The 20,604-nt window shown below is 39.8% G+C and overlaps 1 protein-coding gene across 6 annotated transcripts in view; it reads right to left on the bottom strand.

Annotated features, from left to right (window-relative positions):
- The window catches only part of LOC122518340 (muscle calcium channel subunit alpha-1), a 51,071-nt gene that overhangs the window by 24,973 nt on the left and 5,494 nt on the right, over nt 1–20,604 (bottom strand). For all 6 annotated transcript variants that reach the window (XR_006304057.1, XM_043637217.1, XM_043637218.1 and 3 more), the window contains exons 2-19: nt 10,865–11,464; nt 10,277–10,382; nt 8,912–9,051; nt 7,888–7,994; nt 7,622–7,774; nt 6,376–6,572; nt 6,149–6,252; nt 4,545–4,708; nt 4,321–4,429; nt 4,075–4,220; nt 3,824–3,897; nt 3,583–3,734; nt 3,337–3,454; nt 3,171–3,263; nt 2,420–2,540; nt 2,041–2,132; nt 345–511; nt 18–121 (exon numbers count right to left, since the gene is read on the bottom strand). Coding sequence is in view for 5 of the 6 variants with exons in the window: in XM_043637217.1 (XP_043493152.1) it covers nt 18–121; nt 345–511; nt 2,041–2,132; nt 2,420–2,540; nt 3,171–3,263; nt 3,337–3,454; nt 3,583–3,734; nt 3,824–3,897; nt 4,075–4,220; nt 4,321–4,429; nt 4,545–4,708; nt 6,149–6,252; nt 6,376–6,572; nt 7,622–7,774; nt 7,888–7,994; nt 8,912–9,051; nt 10,277–10,382; nt 10,865–11,202 (2,485 nt within the window). In the remaining variant the exon portion in view is untranslated. The remainder of the gene's footprint in view (nt 1–17; nt 122–344; nt 512–2,040; nt 2,133–2,419; nt 2,541–3,170; nt 3,264–3,336; nt 3,455–3,582; nt 3,735–3,823; nt 3,898–4,074; nt 4,221–4,320; nt 4,430–4,544; nt 4,709–6,148; nt 6,253–6,375; nt 6,573–7,621; nt 7,775–7,887; nt 7,995–8,911; nt 9,052–10,276; nt 10,383–10,864; nt 11,465–20,604) is intronic.

Here is a 20,604-nt window from a genome sequence, read left to right as displayed (position 1 = left end):
AGAAAAGATTAATTTACCGTGTATCTCATTTTGTTCGGCCTCTTCTTCCTCTTCCGCTTCCTCGTCCGATTCGATATTTAAACGTACTTTGTGGGTGTTCCCGTCCTCGCTCTTCTCCGATCTAAAATCGTTCGGTGGGGGTAGAGTATGACGATGATTGTATGATAGTGATTGCGTGATTGAAATTACAAGGAAGGATCGTGTTAACGGTGGTTAGGTATACATATGTAAATGAAATTGACAACAATGTGACGTTTGGTCGCGACAAGGTGTCGCAATGGTGCACTAATAAGATGGCAAACTGTCTAACTAATAGTAATATGCAGTGTATAAGGGTGGCTTACGTTTCCGTATCCAAAGCAGCTTCGTAATCCTCTATTGTTTCATTAGGATCTTGCTCCATATCGGTAGCACCACCCTCATCTTCGCCACCAGTTTCACCTTCATCCCCAGGCTCGCCGCTGATCTCGTCTCTGGCTGGCGAACCGCTGTGAGATTTGTTCTTCTCCGCCTATTCAAATCAATTTCAAAGACATCTCTCTTTTCTTATTTACGAATAACCCTTTTCAATCGTATTATTTAATTATCAACAATATCCCTAATTAAATTCTACAACAACGATTCGTAACAAAACTATAGGATTCGTGAAAAAATTGGGCCGTTGGACAGACTGGACCGGGACTCGAACCCGGATCTTCCGCTTTCCGGGCGACTGCTCTTTAACCAATTGAGCTATCCAGGGCCCACCGTCCTATCTCCTCACGAATGCCTATTTAAGTGTTTGGCCTGGAGGTGCTCGCATCCCACACTCTACCCCCCGCAACCTTACATTCGACCCCGAATGTTCGTCATTAGATCTTTTTTCCAACGAACCGACAAACCAAAACCTGTGTCCAACCTCGATCTTTAATACAGACTTAAACCAACACTGTATAACTTACACGAGGGTGCTATTCCCAATACAACCTCGATCTTTAATACAGGCTTAACCCAATGCTGTATAACTTACACGAAGATGGAAAACCTTGCCTAGTTCTTCAGCCAATCGTTCATGTCGCCACATGTTCGTCTTATGTCGGCCTAACCTCTCTTTCATAGATGTTCAACTTCAATTATTTTTCCTTAATTATTGCACGGTCGTAGAAGTGTGACACAAAGCAAACCTCCATCCCGGACGAGCCCCCAATTTATAGGATTCGTGAAAAAATTGGGCCGTTGGACAGACTGGACCGGGACTCGAACCCGGATCTTCCGCTTTCCGGGCGACTGCTCTTTAACCAATTGAGCTATCCAGGGCCCACCGTCCAATCTCCTCACGAATGCCTATTTAAGTGTTTGGCCTGGAGGTGCTCGCATCCCACAAAACTTACAATTTTTCTCACGCGAATAGTTATTATTAGTTTTTATATATAAAAATTTAACGTTTCAATTATATCGGGTGATTGCATTGAAATTTGAATTGTCGTAAATGGATCGTTAGAAAAAAAAAGAAAAAATTACAAAAGCATTTACGTTGTCATTGCAAAGGCTTAAACGCACTCGATTATCTATATTTAGTTTCACGTATGGAGAGTAATGCGTGCACACGTGTGTATGTGTGTGTGTGTGTGTAGGTAAAGTTGTTCCGAGCTTACATGGAATACGGTGGTGCATGGGAAAAGGATTCGCAACGAGCGTTAAAAGTCCGTTCAAGCGCGGGTTCGAACATCATCGACGCGAGTTATATGCAAGTGTGTCATAGCAGCTTCATAAATGGCTATAAAAGCGATCACTTGCCGCTCTACTTTTTTTCTATGCACTGTCACCGGTAGACATTATCGTCATAGCTAATACGAGAACGTTTAATGTTTCATAAGGTAAACGAAGCTGCTACTCGCAACGGATAAGGACAATAAGTCAAAAAAAGGGAATAGAAAAAAATAGAAAAAAAAGAAAGAAATAAAGAAAGCTCTCGTCAAAGTCACGGCTATGGAAAGAAAAAAAAAAAAAAAAATGATGGAGATAAAAGTAGGATGATGCATTTGTAAAAATGCAACTTACCTCCTCTTCGGCCTCCTTTTCAATGGCCGTTAACGATTCCGCATCTGCGAGATTGTCCACGGCGATGGCCAAGAAGACGTTCAGAAGGATATCTGTGTTGCTTCGTTCGTTAAGGATTTAACGCGGCTATTATTCTTCTTCGAATAAAGAATCTCATTGTCGGAAATAATAATCGTTTGGAGAATACTAGGTGAGAGAGAGAGAGAGAGAGAGATCCGTTTGTTATTAAAATCGTTTTGATAGGACGCGTGTGTCCGTTGTACGGTTGCATTAATTCTATCTCTCTTTCCCTTTACGTAAGAAATCTCTTTGAACTATGTGAAAATAATAGCACAATAGTTGATAGCACACTATTGTTACGAACGAGAAAAAAGGATACAGTTACCGCATATGAAAAGAACGATGAAATAAGTGCAGGCTATAACGCCGGGACTAGAAACACCCCCGTAAGCACGAATTCCAACGTACATTACGGCATTCCAGTCCTCACCTGTTAATATCTGAAAATGAAGGAACCAGAAAAGACCAGATCAACAATTTTTCTATTAACGAATATAATAATGAATTAGTGGTAGTATTGTTTCGAGCACGATTTTAACCCTCTAATGGGAAGGGTAGAAGATACGCGCACGCTATCAGGAATACGAAAAGGGTGGGTGCAGTTTTACCTATGCGTGACGTTTCAATTGTCTACTTTGCAATTAGTCTCGTTAATTAAAGTCGCGTTAGGAGGGGCGTTATCTTTTCTTCCAAGCGCGCATAAACATATATATATATATATATTTTATTATTTATTTTATATATTTTTATTATATATATTTATTATATTATATATATATTTTATTATATTTTATTATATATTTTTATATATATATGTAGGATTCGTGAAAAAATTGGGCCGGTGGATTGACTGGACCGGGACTCGAACCCGGATCTTCCGCTTTCCGAGCGAAAACCATTGAGCTATTTAAACCATTGAGCTATCCAGGAACAACCGTCCAATCTCCTCACGAATGCCTATTTAAGTTTGGCTTAGAAGCACTCGCATCCCACATATATTTATTATATTTATTATATATTTTATATATTTTTATATATATTTTATATATATTTTATGTATTTTCTCTTACCTGAAAAACGGTGAGCAAACTTTGCCAAAAACTATCGAAATTGTGCCGCGGTTTGTCCTGGAGATCGGCGAAATTAAACTTTCCGCCGAATACCTGTAAAAGAGAGATTAGCGTAGAAAAACACAAGTTGAAAGATGAAAAATGTGAAAGGATCAAAGACACATACCTGCATTCCTAAGAGCGCGAAAATGACGATAAAAAGGAAGAGCAGAAGTAAGAGCGAGGCGATAGATTGAATCGAATTCAACAAAGAAGCCACCAAGTTCGAGAGCGATCTCCAATATCTGTGGAAAAAGAATTCAATTTGTTCTTTTGATGTCACTAAAACCGAATGAGCGATTTAAATAATCTCTTAGAAGTAGAAAGAAGTAGTATGACCTTTTCGAACGGGTTGGTGATGGGGGGTACTTACTTGGTTACTTTGAATACTCTCAACAGTCTTACGCAACGGAGCACGGAAACTCCGAGCGGTGGCATTACATTTGTGTTCGTAAGGATCATCTCGGTTATCGAGCCGATTACGACGAAACAATCGAAACGATTGAACAAAGAGACGAAGTAACCCTAAGGAATATATACATATCAATTATAATCTGAATAAAAGAAAAATATAAAAACTACGCAAAAGTATAACGCGATGAGAACCATTTTACCTGAAATCCTAAACTGTACATCTTCAGGATCATCTCCATGGAGAACAGAGCGATGAAAAACATGTTGGTGATCTCTGTAATTGAAAAACACACAAGAGAAAAAAAACAGAGGAAAAAGAGGAAGAAAGAAAGAAAGATAGATAGATGGAGTAGAAAAATAAAAGTTAAACGTTCTAAGGGTTTTCGTATAGTTTCTTTTTTTTTTTTTTTCGAAGCGGAGAACTATTCTCTCCCCGCGCAATCGGTTTTACCTTGAAACTCGTCCAACCAATGCGGTTGATTGTAATGCTCGGTCGCGAGAACAACGGTGTTTAAAAAAACGAGCACTATGATGAGCCAATAGAAGGCTTGCGATTTGACGGCTTTTCTACAGGCTCGTCGCAATCGTCGGTTAACCCTGGAAATTCATTGAACGAACAAAAATCACTTTGAACAACATTTCAAAGAGACATACGTACGATTAGAAAAAAATAATGGAAATGATATAGAAATAATACCTATCTAAATCTCGTTTCTTTCTTTTCCATACCGGTTCCTGTTGAACACCTTTGAACTCCTCGTCGCCTTCCAATTGATCGGTACTCTCCATTTCGTTTTGTTGTTTAGCTGAACAAGAAGAATAAAATATTTTTCGCACGACCCGAAAGGCGGATGGTGAGGGGGGGTTGGTTAAATATTTATAAGAGAAAAAAATTGCACGAGAGGATACGATCTCACTCACATTTTCCGTCTTGAGATTTTGGCTCATCGGCTTCCGGTTCGATATCCTCAGCTTGGGTTATCCAATCGAGATATCCTCGAAGATCGTCCTCTATCTGCTGTTTCTCTCTTAATTTGTGAAAATCACCGCGAGCCTTGGCCTTCTCTCTTTCCTTTGAGAACTCCCTGTTGTGTGGTATTCGCAATAAGAATACCAACAAAAAATGCATATACGGATTGTAATCGTGATTAGAGGGATGATTTCGAGTGAACGAGTTAATTGGGCCATTCGTTCAAACGTGTACAAATGAATTCTTATCAAAAGATTATCCGAAACAAATATAGCCAAATTTTTCTCTCTTTTTTGCTAGGGGATGATTTTTATAATCGTCGTCAATTAGTATTGTAAGATTCGTGAAAAAAATTGGGCCGTTGGGATTGACTGGACCGGGAGTCCGATAGTCTTTTTACCGCTACGATGACGCATTGTACTACGTGCTGGGTTCAACATTAATTCATAATATAGATTTGTCCCTAAACGAGAGATATTAGGTCGTGATCGGCACACATTTTATAATATTATATTTTGTTTTTCTTTTTTTCTGATTTACCCCCTCTTTCATTACGTCGCACGAGAATATTTGTTGCGAGTGGACGAATTGCGAGTGTTAGAAAGAAGAAAAATAATCTCTTTGCATATTCCTACCTCCTACATTTTTATATAATTTTAGGATTCGTGAAAAAAATTGGACCCGTTGAATTCTGACTGCACCGGGATTCGAACCCGGGTCTTCTGCTTCCGGACGACTGCTTTTAACCACTGAGCTATCCAGGGCCCACCGTCCAATCTTCTCACGAATGCCTATTTAAGTGTTTGGCTTGGAGACACTTGCATCCCACAGTATTTTAAAGAATGATTTGAAGAATTTCGAACAAAAACACATTCCCAGGTACGTATATACACCTGTATATATATATACATACATACATACATAGATCTGGACTCGAGCGACGAGTTAAACGTAAAAAGGGAGGGAAAATAAACGCCTATCGTCGATATCGTTTTCACGCATCGATCGGCTCGTTTGCTTTGCCGATATGCAACGGAGTGTGTCGGTACCTAAAGAAAGAGATATTTATATCTCATCCCCAGTCGAGGATTACAAAACTCCCTCAGGACGGATAGCTACGAGCGCGTACTTAAGATACCTACGCAAGTATGTACACAAAAGTGGATCAAACTCGTTTTAATACTTTCAACGTATTCGCATAGCATTTGATATTACACGCGTATATATCATTTATTCAACGTATCATTGTTTAATGAAATAATTTGAAAAATTCACGAAACTGTTATATCGTATGCAACGATAAAGTACACTTTTATTTCTGTTTCTGAAAAGTACGATAAAAAAGTTCTTGTAAACAACGATAGACGAACCCGCGTGGTGGTGGTACTTTAAATGGTTTTAATACTTTCGCGTAAATTTGATCTTACAATCGGCTTATTTCCGCGCTCGCGTTATTTTCCAAAGTTTACGATACTCTTCGAATAGAAAGCAACTCGAATAAAATCGATTTTGTCTCATGCGAATTGATATTATTACATTTGAACTTATCACTTACCCGGACAACACACCGAGAATTAAATTCATCACGAAGAAGGCTCCGAGTATGACCATAGAAATAAAATAAATCCATTGCCAGGAACTTCCCATCGCATCTTCTATCTGTAGAAGAAGAAGAAGAAAAAAAAGAAAGAACAAGAGAAAAATAGAGTAACCAGAATGGATTTAATTCTATCCTTTTTGTGTTCTGCGAGAACGAGTTGGAAACGGTTGTTAAAAACTTACGTTGTAAAGTACCTCGGTCCAGCCCTCGAGGGTGATGCATTGAAAGACTGTGAGCATGGCCAAACCAAAGTTATCGAAGTTGGTGATGCCATCGTTCGGACCTTCCCAAAATTGATTGCTGCAGTGATAGTCTGGGCCAACGTTGCTACATTGAAAACCCATAGGGCCACAGGGAACTGGATCGCTCATTACCTCATCTGCGAAATATCCGAAGCGAATTTTTCCAAATTGTTTAACCCCAAATTTCGTTGGATAAACTTTCAAAAAGATAATTTTGACGAAAATTGATCTAACGCTGTGTCATATTATTTTCGCGTGATATCGTATCTCGACAACAACAAAAAAAAATATGTCTCGTCCGGGAACGAGATCGTTCTCGCGAGTATTGCGAAATTTGTTCCTCTTGGTGTCTCGCTCTCCTGGCAAAAATTTTACCCCTGAAAATCATCGTAAAAAATGTGAATGTGTCAGATGTTATCGTTTCTCTCTCTCTCTCTCTCTCTCTTCTTCTCTTTCCCTCTACTATGAGCCATTAACTCGACGATCGATCGTAGTTTCCCTCCAGCGCGAGCTCGTACTTGCGATAAAATAATTTGGCAAGAACGCCGAGAACAACAGCTCCATTTTATACTCCGATATATACTCGCACACTATTCACGGTTTTCCCGTGTAACGCCTCTTCTTCCTTCCTTCCTTCCTCCGAGTATTCTTATTGTATATTTCTATATCAAATCCGTCACTCGCTTATGATTTTCTCGTAAAGCAGCTGTTTACCCGATAAGAAAATACGCGAACGTACAAGCGTGAAGAAGTCGCGAGATTAACCGGTAAGAATAATTACAATCGTTATATCAAATTAATATCGCGATAATCATATATCAAATATAACCTAACTCGAAAACTGTGTTTCCAGGTTAAACCGAAAAGTATTTTCTCGATTTCCGCGCCAAACTACCCCTTAACCACCCTCCTTTTGTTTTCCCCTCGTTTGTTTTATCGAACGACGTACGCTCGGGGAGAGTTTCTCTCAAAAGTTTTTGCTTTTATTCGGATGCACCACCCTCTGCATAATTTCATTTGCTAGATATATATATATATATATCTTACTTTTAAAGAAAGAAGAAAAAATATATTCGTCGTGTGTCGGACAAAGTAAAACTAATGAAAGAAAAAAGGTAAACAACTTTCGCGACAGCTAACTACTACTTTTCCTTCATTCTTGAAAGGTACCAAAGTCATTCATTACCAGTTATATTGTGTCTGCAAGTCTTGTGCATCTTTCCAGAAAATAGTTCAAGGCCAATGATAGCGTAGATGATGATGACGAAGAGTACCAATAAGGCGATGTGCAAGAGCGGGATCATCGCTCTTAAAATGGAGTTTAGGACCACCTGAAGACCTGTTGAATCGAAAAGACATTACAAACGTACCGTTCTGCTTTAATTACTTTCAACCCTTAAGTATGATAATGATAATTGACAATTAATTCATTCTCTAAATGCATTTTCTTACTTGGTACACCGGAAACCAGCCTGAGAGGTCGTAACACTCGAAAAGCCCTCAACGCTTTAACATCGAATCCTTCCTTCATAAGCATCGCTAATACGGTACTCATCATTCTACGAACAATAAAATAACAAAGATGCTTTACAATTTAACGATCTCGTAAAATTATAATCTGATTAACTGGAAAGATTGTTTCTCTCCCATCCCCCCACCCCAAACGTGTTATTTTAAATCGAATCGAATTCAAACGAAAAATCAAAATTGATCTTGACGATTCTTCGCAATTTTTCGTAACAAAATCGAACAATCACAAAACGTTTTCGCAGAGATATTTTCGTCGATTACGAGCCCCGTTTTTTCTCGCATCGTCAGATTTTTCATCTATGTCTCTTTTACGACGCGTCGTGAAAAAACTCAGTCTTCGTATCTATTCGTTCGTAACCAAGACGACTGCTGCAATTCTCTCTTGCTTGCGTCCTTGATATATTTTTTTCTTTTTTTTCTTTCTCAATCGCAAAGACTCGATCTCGTACGCGACGACGAAGAACGGCCAAGAATCTCGTCTTCTTTTATTTCTCGCATAAGGTAAATCACTACGATTCAACTGGTTGGATTTCATAAGAAACTACGAGTTACATGATAAAGTTTATTAATTCAACTATCGAAACACAAAGATCCACGATAGGAATCGTTAGAGTATCGTATATATTATATGATTGTAAGCTTTGCGGGAATAGAAGAATGTCTATTTTTATACTTCAAAAGAAGTCAGCATCGCGCATAAAGTACACACCGTCGTGCGCAACCCTATCGATCGTTATCATGTTTGACCAATTAGATTAGAATCAATAATAGACGCTACTTCATTTATAGTTCAATTTGCAACGATTTAATAACCATAATTATTCGAATTATTCAACGATATAATTATCCTTCGTACGAAAAAATAGTAAGGCGGGGGCGGGGCTTAGATTGGGTGGGAGGAGCTACGAATTTTATAATTGAAAATACAATGCTGAAAAAAACTCACCCTATGACGACTATCGTAAAATCAAGCACGTTCCAGCCGTTTCGTAGATATGCACCCGGATGGGCAACGAATCCGTACGCTATGATCTTCATTATGCACTCGGCCGTAAATATCACGAGAAATACGTATTCTATCTTTTCCTGAAATGAAAATAATTTCGTTAGTTTCTTAAAAGTATCGATGATATACGTAGACAAAATAAAGATCGATTTGAATGTTGGTAGTAGAACCATTATATGTTCTTTGGTAGAATTGATTTTCCATTTTATCATACTTACGAATCGTATGTGTGTGTGTGTGCGTGTGTGTGACGTATTAATATCAAGAACACGTCACGTTACTTGCGAGGGTGTAAACATCCGTACAACCTACGCGTTCGAAGTATCATGCGTTGTCGTACAACCCCTCCCCCCCTCCTCCCTCTCAGAGGAATATGTATGAAAGGCCATCGATTTTTCGATAGAAAGAAAGCGTTCTTAACCGTTAATCGCGTTTTTAAACCTTCTTGGCCATTAGTATACACACATGTATATATATATATATATACAGGTGACAACACATGTGCGCGATATTTTTAATCTTTTACAAAGATAGGCACCTTTATAGAGCCATCCGTGTCATATAAAAAAGAAAAACTTATTTTAGTCAGTGAGCCGAACTAATTAAGAGTAACAGGTATCTGAGCGAAAGAAGGGAAAATTGCATTCTCGAAAGGTAGAATGCATCTCTACATATGTACGATATAGATAAATAGATAGATAGATAGATAAATAGATGAATAGGATGGATGTGACATCGAAGAGATGTACTAAGTTCTCCTATATTTTTGTTGTTGTTTTCTATTCCAATGTAAGAGTTTGTTTTCTTCCGTAGAACGGTAAAAGCCGATTGTAACCATTTTTAATGCATCCCAAGAGAGGAAGGTAAGAAATATTGTATTTCTTTTGTCGAGGCTGATGTATCGCAGCAGACGCGTATTGTGCTATCCAATTACTGTGCGGTAGGATGCACGCCGATGCCGACAAGATTGAACAATTATTGAACTTTCAGCTCGAACGACTTTCGTGCCACGAACCCTGCCCTCTCGTAATCGATAACGCGGCGGCACATTCGAACGAACGGTTCGACGAACGGAACTTTACTATCCTCATCGTTATAGTTACACATTTACATTTCTTTGTTTTCTTTCTTTTTGTTTGTTTTTGTTTGTTTTTTATTTTATTTTCTCTCTATTATTTCAATTTACTTTTCCTTGGTTCTTCCTCCTAGTTTTTTTTTTTTACTCACGGACGCGACCTTTGATACGATATCCCAGAGAAAGTTCCGTTTCGAAAGTTAATAATGGACTTTACGACGAGTACTTACCAAATATTGGTTGGTCTGATTGGAATCACCGAACGGATACGGCGTGTAGAAGGCCAAGGCGATGCAATTTGCAAATATCGTCATCAAGATGAGCCATTCGAAGGGTCTGTAGTAAAAGATTCTTATTAAGGAAAACTACGGTTGTCAATTATTTTTAATGAAGATATTTCTTTCCTGATTAGAAAACTTTCTCGCGAGAGAGAGAGAGAGAGAGAGAAAGAGATCCTTGCAAGCATAAAGAAATTCTTTTTTTTTTTTTTTTTTTTTATTTTGGTCGTCGTAAGTAATAAAGAATTCTGCCAAGCTTAGGTTCTTCTTTTTTTCCCCTTTTGCCAAGGAAAATTCTATCATATATATTTACGTATTGAAATGCGAGATAATATCTTAAAAACGTCTTCATAAATGCAGAATGCGGTCAGGCGCATCTCTTCGCGACTCGCAGCCCGTTTCAAACGAAATTCATGGTCATTCCATTTCGCACCCACGCGCCATTGACTCATTGCTTTTGTAAATATCCGAGTTATATATGCGCTTGGAATATTTTGTAATTCCTGTAGCCGTGAAGCATTTGAAAATGAAAAAGGATACTTCCACTCGACGACGCCGATGCAGAGCTTTCTAAGGGGATTCTTGAGGGGGAGACAAAAGAGAGCCCTGGTAGGCCTGTCGGGCGGCGGTTTGCCGGCGCGACGGGCGGGCCTCTTGGCGGCGGCCTTGGGAGCAGCAGCGCCGGCGGTCGGGGGCCCGGTCGGGGGCCCGGGGGGAGGACCGGGGGCAGCGGCTGGGCCAGGGCTCGCGGAGGAACGGGCCTGGACCGCGCCGGTGTGGGGGGGGGTCGCGGTCGAGGGAGTCGCGGCCATTGGCTGGGAGCCCGGCGGCACCCCTGACGGAGCCAATGCCGAGCCCCCATCCCCCCCCGCGCTCATCGGTCGGAAGTGTCGAGCTCCGTGCTGCTTCTCCAGCCGAGATCGCTCCTCCTTCTTCTTCTTCTTCTCCTCCTCCTCCTGCTCCTGGTCCTGGTCCTTATGCTTCTTACGCTTCTTCCGCTATTACTCGCTATTATTCGAGTACCCTTCTCGAGGGACTGTCTCGCCACCACCACCACGGCTGACTCAATAGCGCACCAACGGCTCGCCCAGCACGCCGGCATGCTACGGCACTGGGCTCCTACGAACCTTCCTCCCTGACCTGTAACATTTTGCACCATATATAATATATGTATACTATTTCTTATTAAAACTTGCCGATAGTAGTCCGGGATGAAAAAAGTAGTATGTAGGTCTCGAGTCCACTCGAATCCACCGCAAAATCTATCTTTCTTCCAACATACATATTCATGCAAAGTGGTCTCCCTCGCGTACCACTCTAATTCGATCCAATCAACAGGTCACACAACACACTCCATGTGTCCTACCTGCTTGACGCGAGTGGAACTTGTTAAGAGCGAAAGCTACGAGACGGAAACTCGACACGTGCCAAGAAATCGTGCCCGATGCGAATCAAATATTTTCAATTTACCGACACGTACGTCGTGTGTGGATTTAAAAGAAACTTCGTTAGCCACTCTGCGAGCGAAAAATTTCGTTTCGACGCGTTATACTACTGTGTACGTACCTACGTATTATACTTCTCATCGTGAATTTCTATCGGAAAATATAAATAATCGCTGATGCGAGATGTAAAAGAAGAGAAGGAGGAGGAGGAGGAGGAATACACGGTGGCTACCTATTACGGGTTTCCATTGCGTTGAAAATTGCGTTAGATTTGCGTTAGCTTTCTCTCTCTCTCTCCGAGTTGAGTGATAAAAGCAAGAACGGGAAAATATCTAGGCCACTAAAGGGTGGAACGTTCAAACGACGCAATTACCCCTTTGAGAGTTTCAAAGCGCGAACGAACCTGGCCGCAGAAAATACAAGACGCTCTTAACAGGATCCATGCGGCCTTTTCTCGAATCACCACCACCATCACGCGACGACTCCTAGTAGTATTAATCCGAGACGGGTATGGCCTTTTCATCCCCCATAGTTAGATGAGAAAAAAAAAGAAAAAGAAAAAGGAAATAATCCCTACTCTCTGTCGGAGGATAAATATAAACTGGAGTCATTTAAATTGACAACACTAGCCTAGAATATTGGAATATCAAAAGTTGCGTGAGCTTCGATAGGAAAACTCGTGAACGTTGTTACCGATAGATGGTTGGAAATGATACCAAGCGAAAAATCCTATGGTCGATTGGATATACTTTGCGTAGGCCTGGGTCAACGCACAACGATCTTTCGTCATTGTTTTGCTGCTTTCTAGGAATAAAGATAGAAATTGATTAAACAAGGAAGAGCGTGCGTTTCTTAGATGAGTGGCTTCGCTCGCTCTATTTTCAAAGAACAATAACGCACGTCTCCTTCATGCCAGAGCTTGCCCAGACCCCCCTTCGTTCCTATAACCCGATTCCTTTTTCCCCCCTTTTGTTCGGCTCGTTACTTTGTTTCTTCGATTCGTCGAATGACTATGCGGATATTTTTTCTCATCGGGAAATTATGTACGGTGGGCTCGTTAAGAATAATCCTGAAAAATGGATTGTTCTATAGGTTGAAAGTTTTTCAAACTGTCGACGATTAGGAATAAAACGTTAGCTGTCTATATAAATGGCTATTTTTCATGGATGTTGGATCAATGCTAGGTGTGTGCATCATCGATCATCGGTCAGACTTCAACATCCGATTCGAGGAAGATGTGGCACGAGCAGCAAGAGAGCAGCCTCGTACCGAGCCTCGCCGAATCCGGGAGCTTGGGATTTATAGCCGTAACGTGTGCTATATTTAGTCAGCCCAAAAACTAGAATGCTATACCTGCGAACAAGCTTCTACGTGCGCGTTCACAAGCTTGTCTCGCGATGCGTGAACTTGGGCCTCCAACGAAATTCATCCGCATAACTTTGATAATACATTTAACGTGTTCCGCTTATTTATTTAACTTAATCAAGCAACGTTTTCAACAACCATTTTCGTTAACAAACTCGTTAATTGTCGTTATTTAGAGCATCAACTTTGATTCGCTGACGCACTTAACGGAAAATTTTAGTGAATCATAATGGTAAAATAGAAAGTAACGTCCGGTACGCCTTTGAAATAAATTTATAGATAGGAATGAGAGTCACGACTATCGTTAACGAATCCTACCTTGTTTTTGTCGTTGTATAAAATTTGTTTAACGAATAAAGTAGCTCATTGGATATTTTATTCGTGGTATCCAAGTGCGATGATAACTTTTTAATTTTAGAGAATACCCCGCCCCCCTCTCGAATTCGAACGCGAATTGAATAAGCCGTTGAGTTACTCGTTCCGATTTACTTTCGCGAAACTCATACGCGAAGAAGTCTTTCTTGAGAATAAAAATCATCGCGATGGTTTAAAAAATATTCTAATAGTAGTACCGTAGAACGCAAAGAACCGCGTAATAATCGTCCTTCGATTGTAAATATGCAAAATCGTGTTGTAGATCCTTTTAATTGGCTTGGACGGCAAAGGAAAAATCACAAGAGGAGCGTAAAACGAGTATAAAAAATCGAAAGGGATAATCTCGTGCTTGACTGACAACGGCGTCTACGTCGATGAATAGATACAAAGACGTGGCTACTGTTGTAAGATACATGCCGAGTATTGCTAACGGAGTTATATTTAGTTCGGCACTTTGCTTTCGAGCAAAGGCCGGACTCCCTGGTCCGGTTACCTGCTGCTGGTGCTGCTGCTCGTTCTTCGAACATACGAACCGATCGAAGAGCATTTTCCGTGCAAAACCGATATACAAACTCGATGTGCATCTGTGTAAACCGAGTTTAAGGTCTACTACCCTAAAGAGACTAACCCTAAACGATAATAATCCATCGTATCTAAGCACCACATCTTCTATTTAATTATTTAAATGAATATATAGAAATGAAAAGCTGTCAATCAAGAAGCCCTCTATCCGATGGGGATTGGCATTTCGGTTATCCAAAATCTCTGATTGGTTAACGCAAGAATTTCTGGCGTCATCGATCTAGCGGTTTACCGTTAATTACGTCTTTCGAGCCCCTGATAATCTCCGTGACGTTTCGATCCTAAATCGAAATAGAATATTCGACGAGATGAAAATCTATACCCGGCCTTGAAATTCTTCGGCTCTCCCACTTTTATTCGTCTCTCGTGAATGACACAAGGACGGGGATACACACCGTTTTAAATATGACTTTCTATTTTCGCTACGTTCTTTTTTTTTCTTTTTTACGCCATCTTCCTCGGAACATCATGCTCACATCATGCGCCATTTTCTTATATCTCTGTCGTATATATTTGCTCGAAAATATGCGACGTATTATTATATATATATTTCATAAAACGATATCTACGATATATACGTTCGATCAATTTATCTTTTTATTTATCTCTCATATCCACGTTTTCATCTACTTCAAAGAATCTTTTATCTCGTACATTAAACGCAGATCTTTTAATTCGATAGTCCGTTAACCCTCCCTCTCTTCGAACTTTGTATATTCCTATATACATTTGCTAACTATAGATAGAATATTCTGACGTTACTTTTTAACTTCTCCAAGGAAATACGGAATCGTTCGTGAAATATGCAATCACTCGACCTGGAGAGTCTCTTATTCCAACTCCTCGACGAAGATGAGTTTCGAACTGAACTATGGAACCATTTGAAAATCCAAATACACTTATATATCCACGATCCAAATCTTAATTTATTTATGCAACTGGAGAAATTAAAGGTTCCGAGTAATAAAAGACGAAATTATTTGGAAGGAACGAAAAAAAAAAAAGGGAACACAATTTATACTTCTTCTCGTCGTCCTATATTGCTGACAATATTTCTTTTTCTTTTACGAAACTGTACTCCGAAAATTTCCACCCTTCCTATCGAATGTATATATATATTACGCTGTTTACTCTACCGTGAAACTCATCGATTCCGGAGACCGAGCGTGATTTATAAAGAATCGAAAAGAAATGTTGAAATAAGGTATTTATCGTACCATCGTGGAAACATTTTTACGTTCGTTCAAGAATCGTTAGTCACATTTTTACAACTTTCCACGTAATATTTTTCTTCATTATATTTCATAAGAAATAAATAATTAAACATGCTCTTTCGTTAGACCTTATTTTTCATTCTCTTTATCTCTCTCTCTCTCTCTTTTCGCTTAGTTAACAAAAACACGCTGTCATCCGATAAAAAAATACTGCCATTTCAATTGCGCATTCGATAGGATTAAGCGTTAAAGGCAAGTTCATTTGGCTTTACAATTAAAAGTGAAATTGTACGAACGCTCGAACGTCGATACGTGTTTGAAAAGCTCACTTTGTCCGCATCCGTTCGTTCCACTTAGTGGCACCGCCGCCCCGCCAACCACCACCGCAAACACCCCCTCACAATATTTTCAATGAAAATGACAGAGAAGTGATACGAGGACGACGACTGAGAGAAATAAATCCAATATATTTATATATATATATATCCAAACGTGTGTGTATATGTGTATATGTGTGTGTGTGTACGTCAGAAGAGATTAAATTGAGAAAACGAGAGAAATAGGGAAAGAGGATAAGGAGGTAAAGAAAGAAAGAAAGAAAGAAAGAAAGAAAAAAAAACGTAAAAATAGTTGACACCCTGGGTCACGAAGGCGGGACTAATCGGGACCGAGGAGGCACCTTCTTTGTAAAACTGCAGAATGAGCGTTTTGCTTGTTGAAGAGATACTTGAAAGAGCACGCCGGTTAACTCTCCTCGTTGCAAGTGGAAGATGACCTTAGGAGTTAAAACGACGATGACGATACAATGGCAAGGACAACGATCACACCCTTTTTCATATTGAGGGAACCCTACCATAAATACTGCGTATAAGACAGAGACAGAAAGAGAGAGAGAGAGAGAGAGAGAGAGAGAGAGAGAGAGATCAAATTTCAAAGGGGGTAGCGATTTGAACGATAGAACGGCTCAAAAAATATAATCGATTCTCTTGGGTAACGATAGGAGACGTGTAAATATCTTCTCATCTCTAAACGAGACGATGAGGAATATGAGGAGGAAGAGGTGGGGATAGAAAAGAACTAGAGGAAAGTTTCACTTTCTCGAGGACACGTCGACAAACAAATACCCTCTCTTGGAATATATAAAAAGTCAAAGAGGGGGGATATTATAAAGAAGAAACTGTTGGAAAATACGCACATCTATTAAAGTTAAGGTTAGAACGATAAATCGTAATCTGAACTCAGCTCAATGACCTATTTCTCGAGTTAGATGAGATGCGATTAAAAATTCCCTAAAGTACGATCATACATAAATATATACTTACGTATATATGTAAGTATATATAAGAAGTAGATAAGAAGTAGAAGAAGAGGGTCTTCGATTTTTTTTTTGTTTTTTTCTTCCCCATTTTCGACGAGGATTCCCGCGATAAGTTGGCGAAAAACGTCGGCTTTATTATCCGAATTACGTGTGTCGTTGCTGGGCTTTACATCGAGCATCCCCCCTCCCCCCCCTATTCACCCTTCCTAACCTTTTCTACCATTCCGTTTGTTTTCCTCTTTCGTCTTGTTTTTCGATCCCCCCCCCCACCCCACCCCCTCTTTTATCTTTTCTCTTTCTCCGCTCGCTAATTCGCCAAATCTTTCCCTTATTTTCTTTCCTTCGTTGCCAGGGCCAAATGATTCTCTTCGACCTATTCGCCTTCCACCCCCTAACTATTTTTCTCCCCCCCTACCTTTCATCTACCTAATAGGTGGTTTATGATTCGACCACGTTTCTAGAGTAATACCTTCGAAGCAATCGTTGCCATTTCGAATGTATCAAGTACTTATTGCTTTGGGTAAAAAGGCACGTGCCCTTTTTTCCCCTTTTTTTATCCCACAGAAAGAGGTTTGCTTATCAAGCCTGTTGAAACCATCGCGAACGACCCACTTTCGTAATAGGATAATGTGAAATGCGAGCGCCTCCAAGCCAAACACTTAAATAGGCATTCGTGGGGAGATTGAACGGTGGGCGCTGGATAGCTCAATTGGTTAAAGAACAGTCGCCCGGAAATAAAAGCGGACTATCCCGGGTTCGAGTCCCGGCGAGTCAATCCCCAACGGCCCAATTTTTTCTCGAATCCTACAATAAGAAAGTAACTTTCGTCATACCACCTCTACAATTGTCGTCCCTATAGGCAAAGGTCAATTTTTTCGGCGCCCTTTTTTCGTCTCTCCTTTCTGTTCGTGCAATTATGACGCACGTAGGTGGATAATCTCTCGGTAAAGGTATTTATTCGACGAAATTTTGCAATATGTATACACGAAAAGCGAGAAATTGTCAATGGAAAGTTTCTCTCGAAAATCCGCTTAGTAAAACGAGACGACGGCAAATTATTATCGGTTTCTATCATCCTTGTCTTTTAATGAAGAGGAACAGAGTGGGAGAGAAAGAAGGGAGGAGAGAGTGAGAACCTTCCTTCCGATTACCGTAGATCGATATCTTTGCGTTGAAATCTCTAGAGGCTCACGGAAACAGGCTGTCACGGAACCAAAGGAAACGCTATTTCCCTGATGTTAAAGCAGTGAAGCAGATACTCCAACGACGGTACTACTACTACTGGTATTTTCGAGCTATTCTGACATCGAAATATGAATGTTAAATCGATGACATCTTTAACGTAAGCCGAATTGTAATAAACAATAAAACGATAAAGCCAGACACCGTTCAAATGGATTTTCTTGTCTCTCACTTTCTCTCTCTCTCTCTCTCTCTCTCTCTTTGTGTGTATTTCTTCTTTCTACTATATTGATAATAATTCAATAACGAAGGAACCGAAGTTTTGCCTCGTTTTCATGGAAAATGCATCGACGGAAAGAGGATTTTCTGTATCAAACGTTGAAAGATTTATTTGCCATATACACGAATCAATTTTGGGAAAAGGTATTTCTCCTGGAAAGGCAAGCCAGCTAGTATTCGAAAGTGGATTAAAGTAAGAGACCATAAGAAACGAGACTGCGCATTTCACATTCTGGAATTAAATAAATAACAGAAAAGACAAATTCGATAACGGGGGCTATTTTACCGTTTTTCTTTCCCTTCTTTTTTTCTTTTTTCTTCTTCTTCTACTTCTTTTGAGAGAAGAAAAAACGAGAGTCTCGCAGACAGACGAATTGCACACCCTGCATATATTTATAGATGAATCGTTTTTTTTTTTTTCGTTACGCTCAAGAAAGTTTACCTTATTCTGGTACACGTGTACCCATATAGAAATTTAACCTATTCGTAGGGAGCAATAGAGATCTTCCATACAGATATATTTATAAATACATACGCAAGAGTAACGGGGGGGAGGGGTTTGTGAAAAAAGATAATGACAGAGAGATACGAGAATTTTTCCTATGGAAAAGGAAATAGAAAAAAAAAGTAAGCTATGTGTGTCCGCCAGTTATGACGATGTCAAAGTGGAATATATATATATATATATATATATATATACACACAGCCACAGGGGCAAATGGTTTGATCTACCTAACCTTTTGTTTAGAAATAAATTGTCGCGAGAACAAGAAGATATAACAAAACAACAATATGAAAAGCAACCTATCCTCTAACTTTTTACGAATATATTCCGTTAGTTTCTAACCCCTTTTTTTTATTTGCAACTTTGTAACGAACAAAAGGTAGTATCATCGTCGTACTTTTTAATAGTCCCGTATGGATAGTCGCGTATATTAACCCCCCCCCCCGGTGCCTTTTTTGTTGTTTCTTTTTTTTATCATACGAATTCTTAACATCAAGCGCAACGATAAATGTTCATTATTTTTTGAACGAGCTTTACCTCCTCCTTCTCTCTCTCTCTCTCTCTCATTTCCCAATGGCGCTTACAAGGCTCACTTTGTGTTAGAAATGCGAGTGTATCGACTTACTCTTTCCCTTGGAGTTTTCCAACCCTCTCGTAAAACGCGACAATAACTCGGAGAGACCGATTATCTCGAACGCGGATGTAGAATTCATTCGAGCGTGGCTAGGCTTGTATTGGCTAGACTCGTTGAAAGCTTTCACCCCCCCCGCCCCCCCGCCCCCGCCCCAACCCCCCACATATCCATTTTTTTCGCGACTACTCGAATCGAAATTCGATCCATTGTTTCGACGATGCGCACCGACTTTTTCCATTATATTCCTTTCCTTTTCTTTCTCTGTATTATTCTTGTTGGTTGACTTTTCTTTTTCTATTCTCTCTTTTCTACGTATTCTTTGAAAATACTTAACCACGTATATTTGAAATAAAAACGAGAATGCGCGCGTCACGAAAATGGGGAAAAATAAACGTGGGTCAAACGACCGTGTCCTGAATTTCGTATAAAAATTCGGCTAAAACGCATGAAATGTACATTATTCATTTGTAAATAAAAAAAAAACAAGAAAATATATTACTCTCCCGATATCCAATTGGCTAAAATCTCATTCTATATTAATTGTAAGATGTGTGTGTGTGAGTGTGTTTTTTTTTTGAACCGTTCACGGTTGGAATGGAATATACATGAAGGCGTCGTCGGTGTGGTTTAACGTTAAAGTTACGACAGGGACGATCCAAGATAGAAGAATAAGGTACGTTTTCTATTTGCAAGAAAGCCAAGAGACGAAGTTTGCTGGTGCTGGCGCCATGTCTATTATTTCCCTCGAATTCGAGGTCAGCGTAATTTCGCTTTTATCAGAAGAGGCGAGAGAATTGGCTTGTAACGTTGTAAATCGTATCGTATCGTATGGTATCGTTTTTCATAGTACCAACCCCTTCCCCCTCGTTTCCCTTCATCTCTTTCTCTCTCTCTGTTAGAAGGAAAGATCGATAGACGTTTTTCAAACGAATTACCGGTCTCCTTTAGTATTTCAGACAGATAAATATCGGTTAAACATATATCGTTCGAGCGCGTGTCTACTCGCGTATACAAAACTGGCGTCTTAATTTAGCCAACCGATACTAATATGCCTTGGTTTTGTTCGTGGGGGTTGGTTGGTTGGTTGCTTGATTGACGTTGAAATTAACGGAAACGTAAATCACTTTGGAAAGCTAGCTAATATCGGGAGCTTGTCGTATCGTGCTTTGCCGTGATTGAAAAAGAAATCATTTCGTACGTTTTAAAATGCGTACAACGCGACGCGCGAGCAATTCCAACGAACGACACGTTTTTGGGACAGATTTTCAAAATTCTATACGATTAGAATATATCCATTACGATTAGGGGAGATACCTTTTTAAATATGTTCTTTTAGATACGAGCAAAATTAGGATTGCTGTGTTCCTCAAAAAATAAAATT

This window comes from Polistes fuscatus, unplaced genomic scaffold, assembly GCF_010416935.1.
Source record: "Polistes fuscatus isolate 324 unplaced genomic scaffold, CU_Pfus_HIC Scaffold24, whole genome shotgun sequence".
NCBI lineage: Eukaryota > Metazoa > Arthropoda > Insecta > Hymenoptera > Vespidae > Polistes > Polistes fuscatus.
The sequence above is the reverse complement of the archived record's forward strand: the minus strand, read 5'-3'. Positions and strand labels throughout refer to the sequence as shown.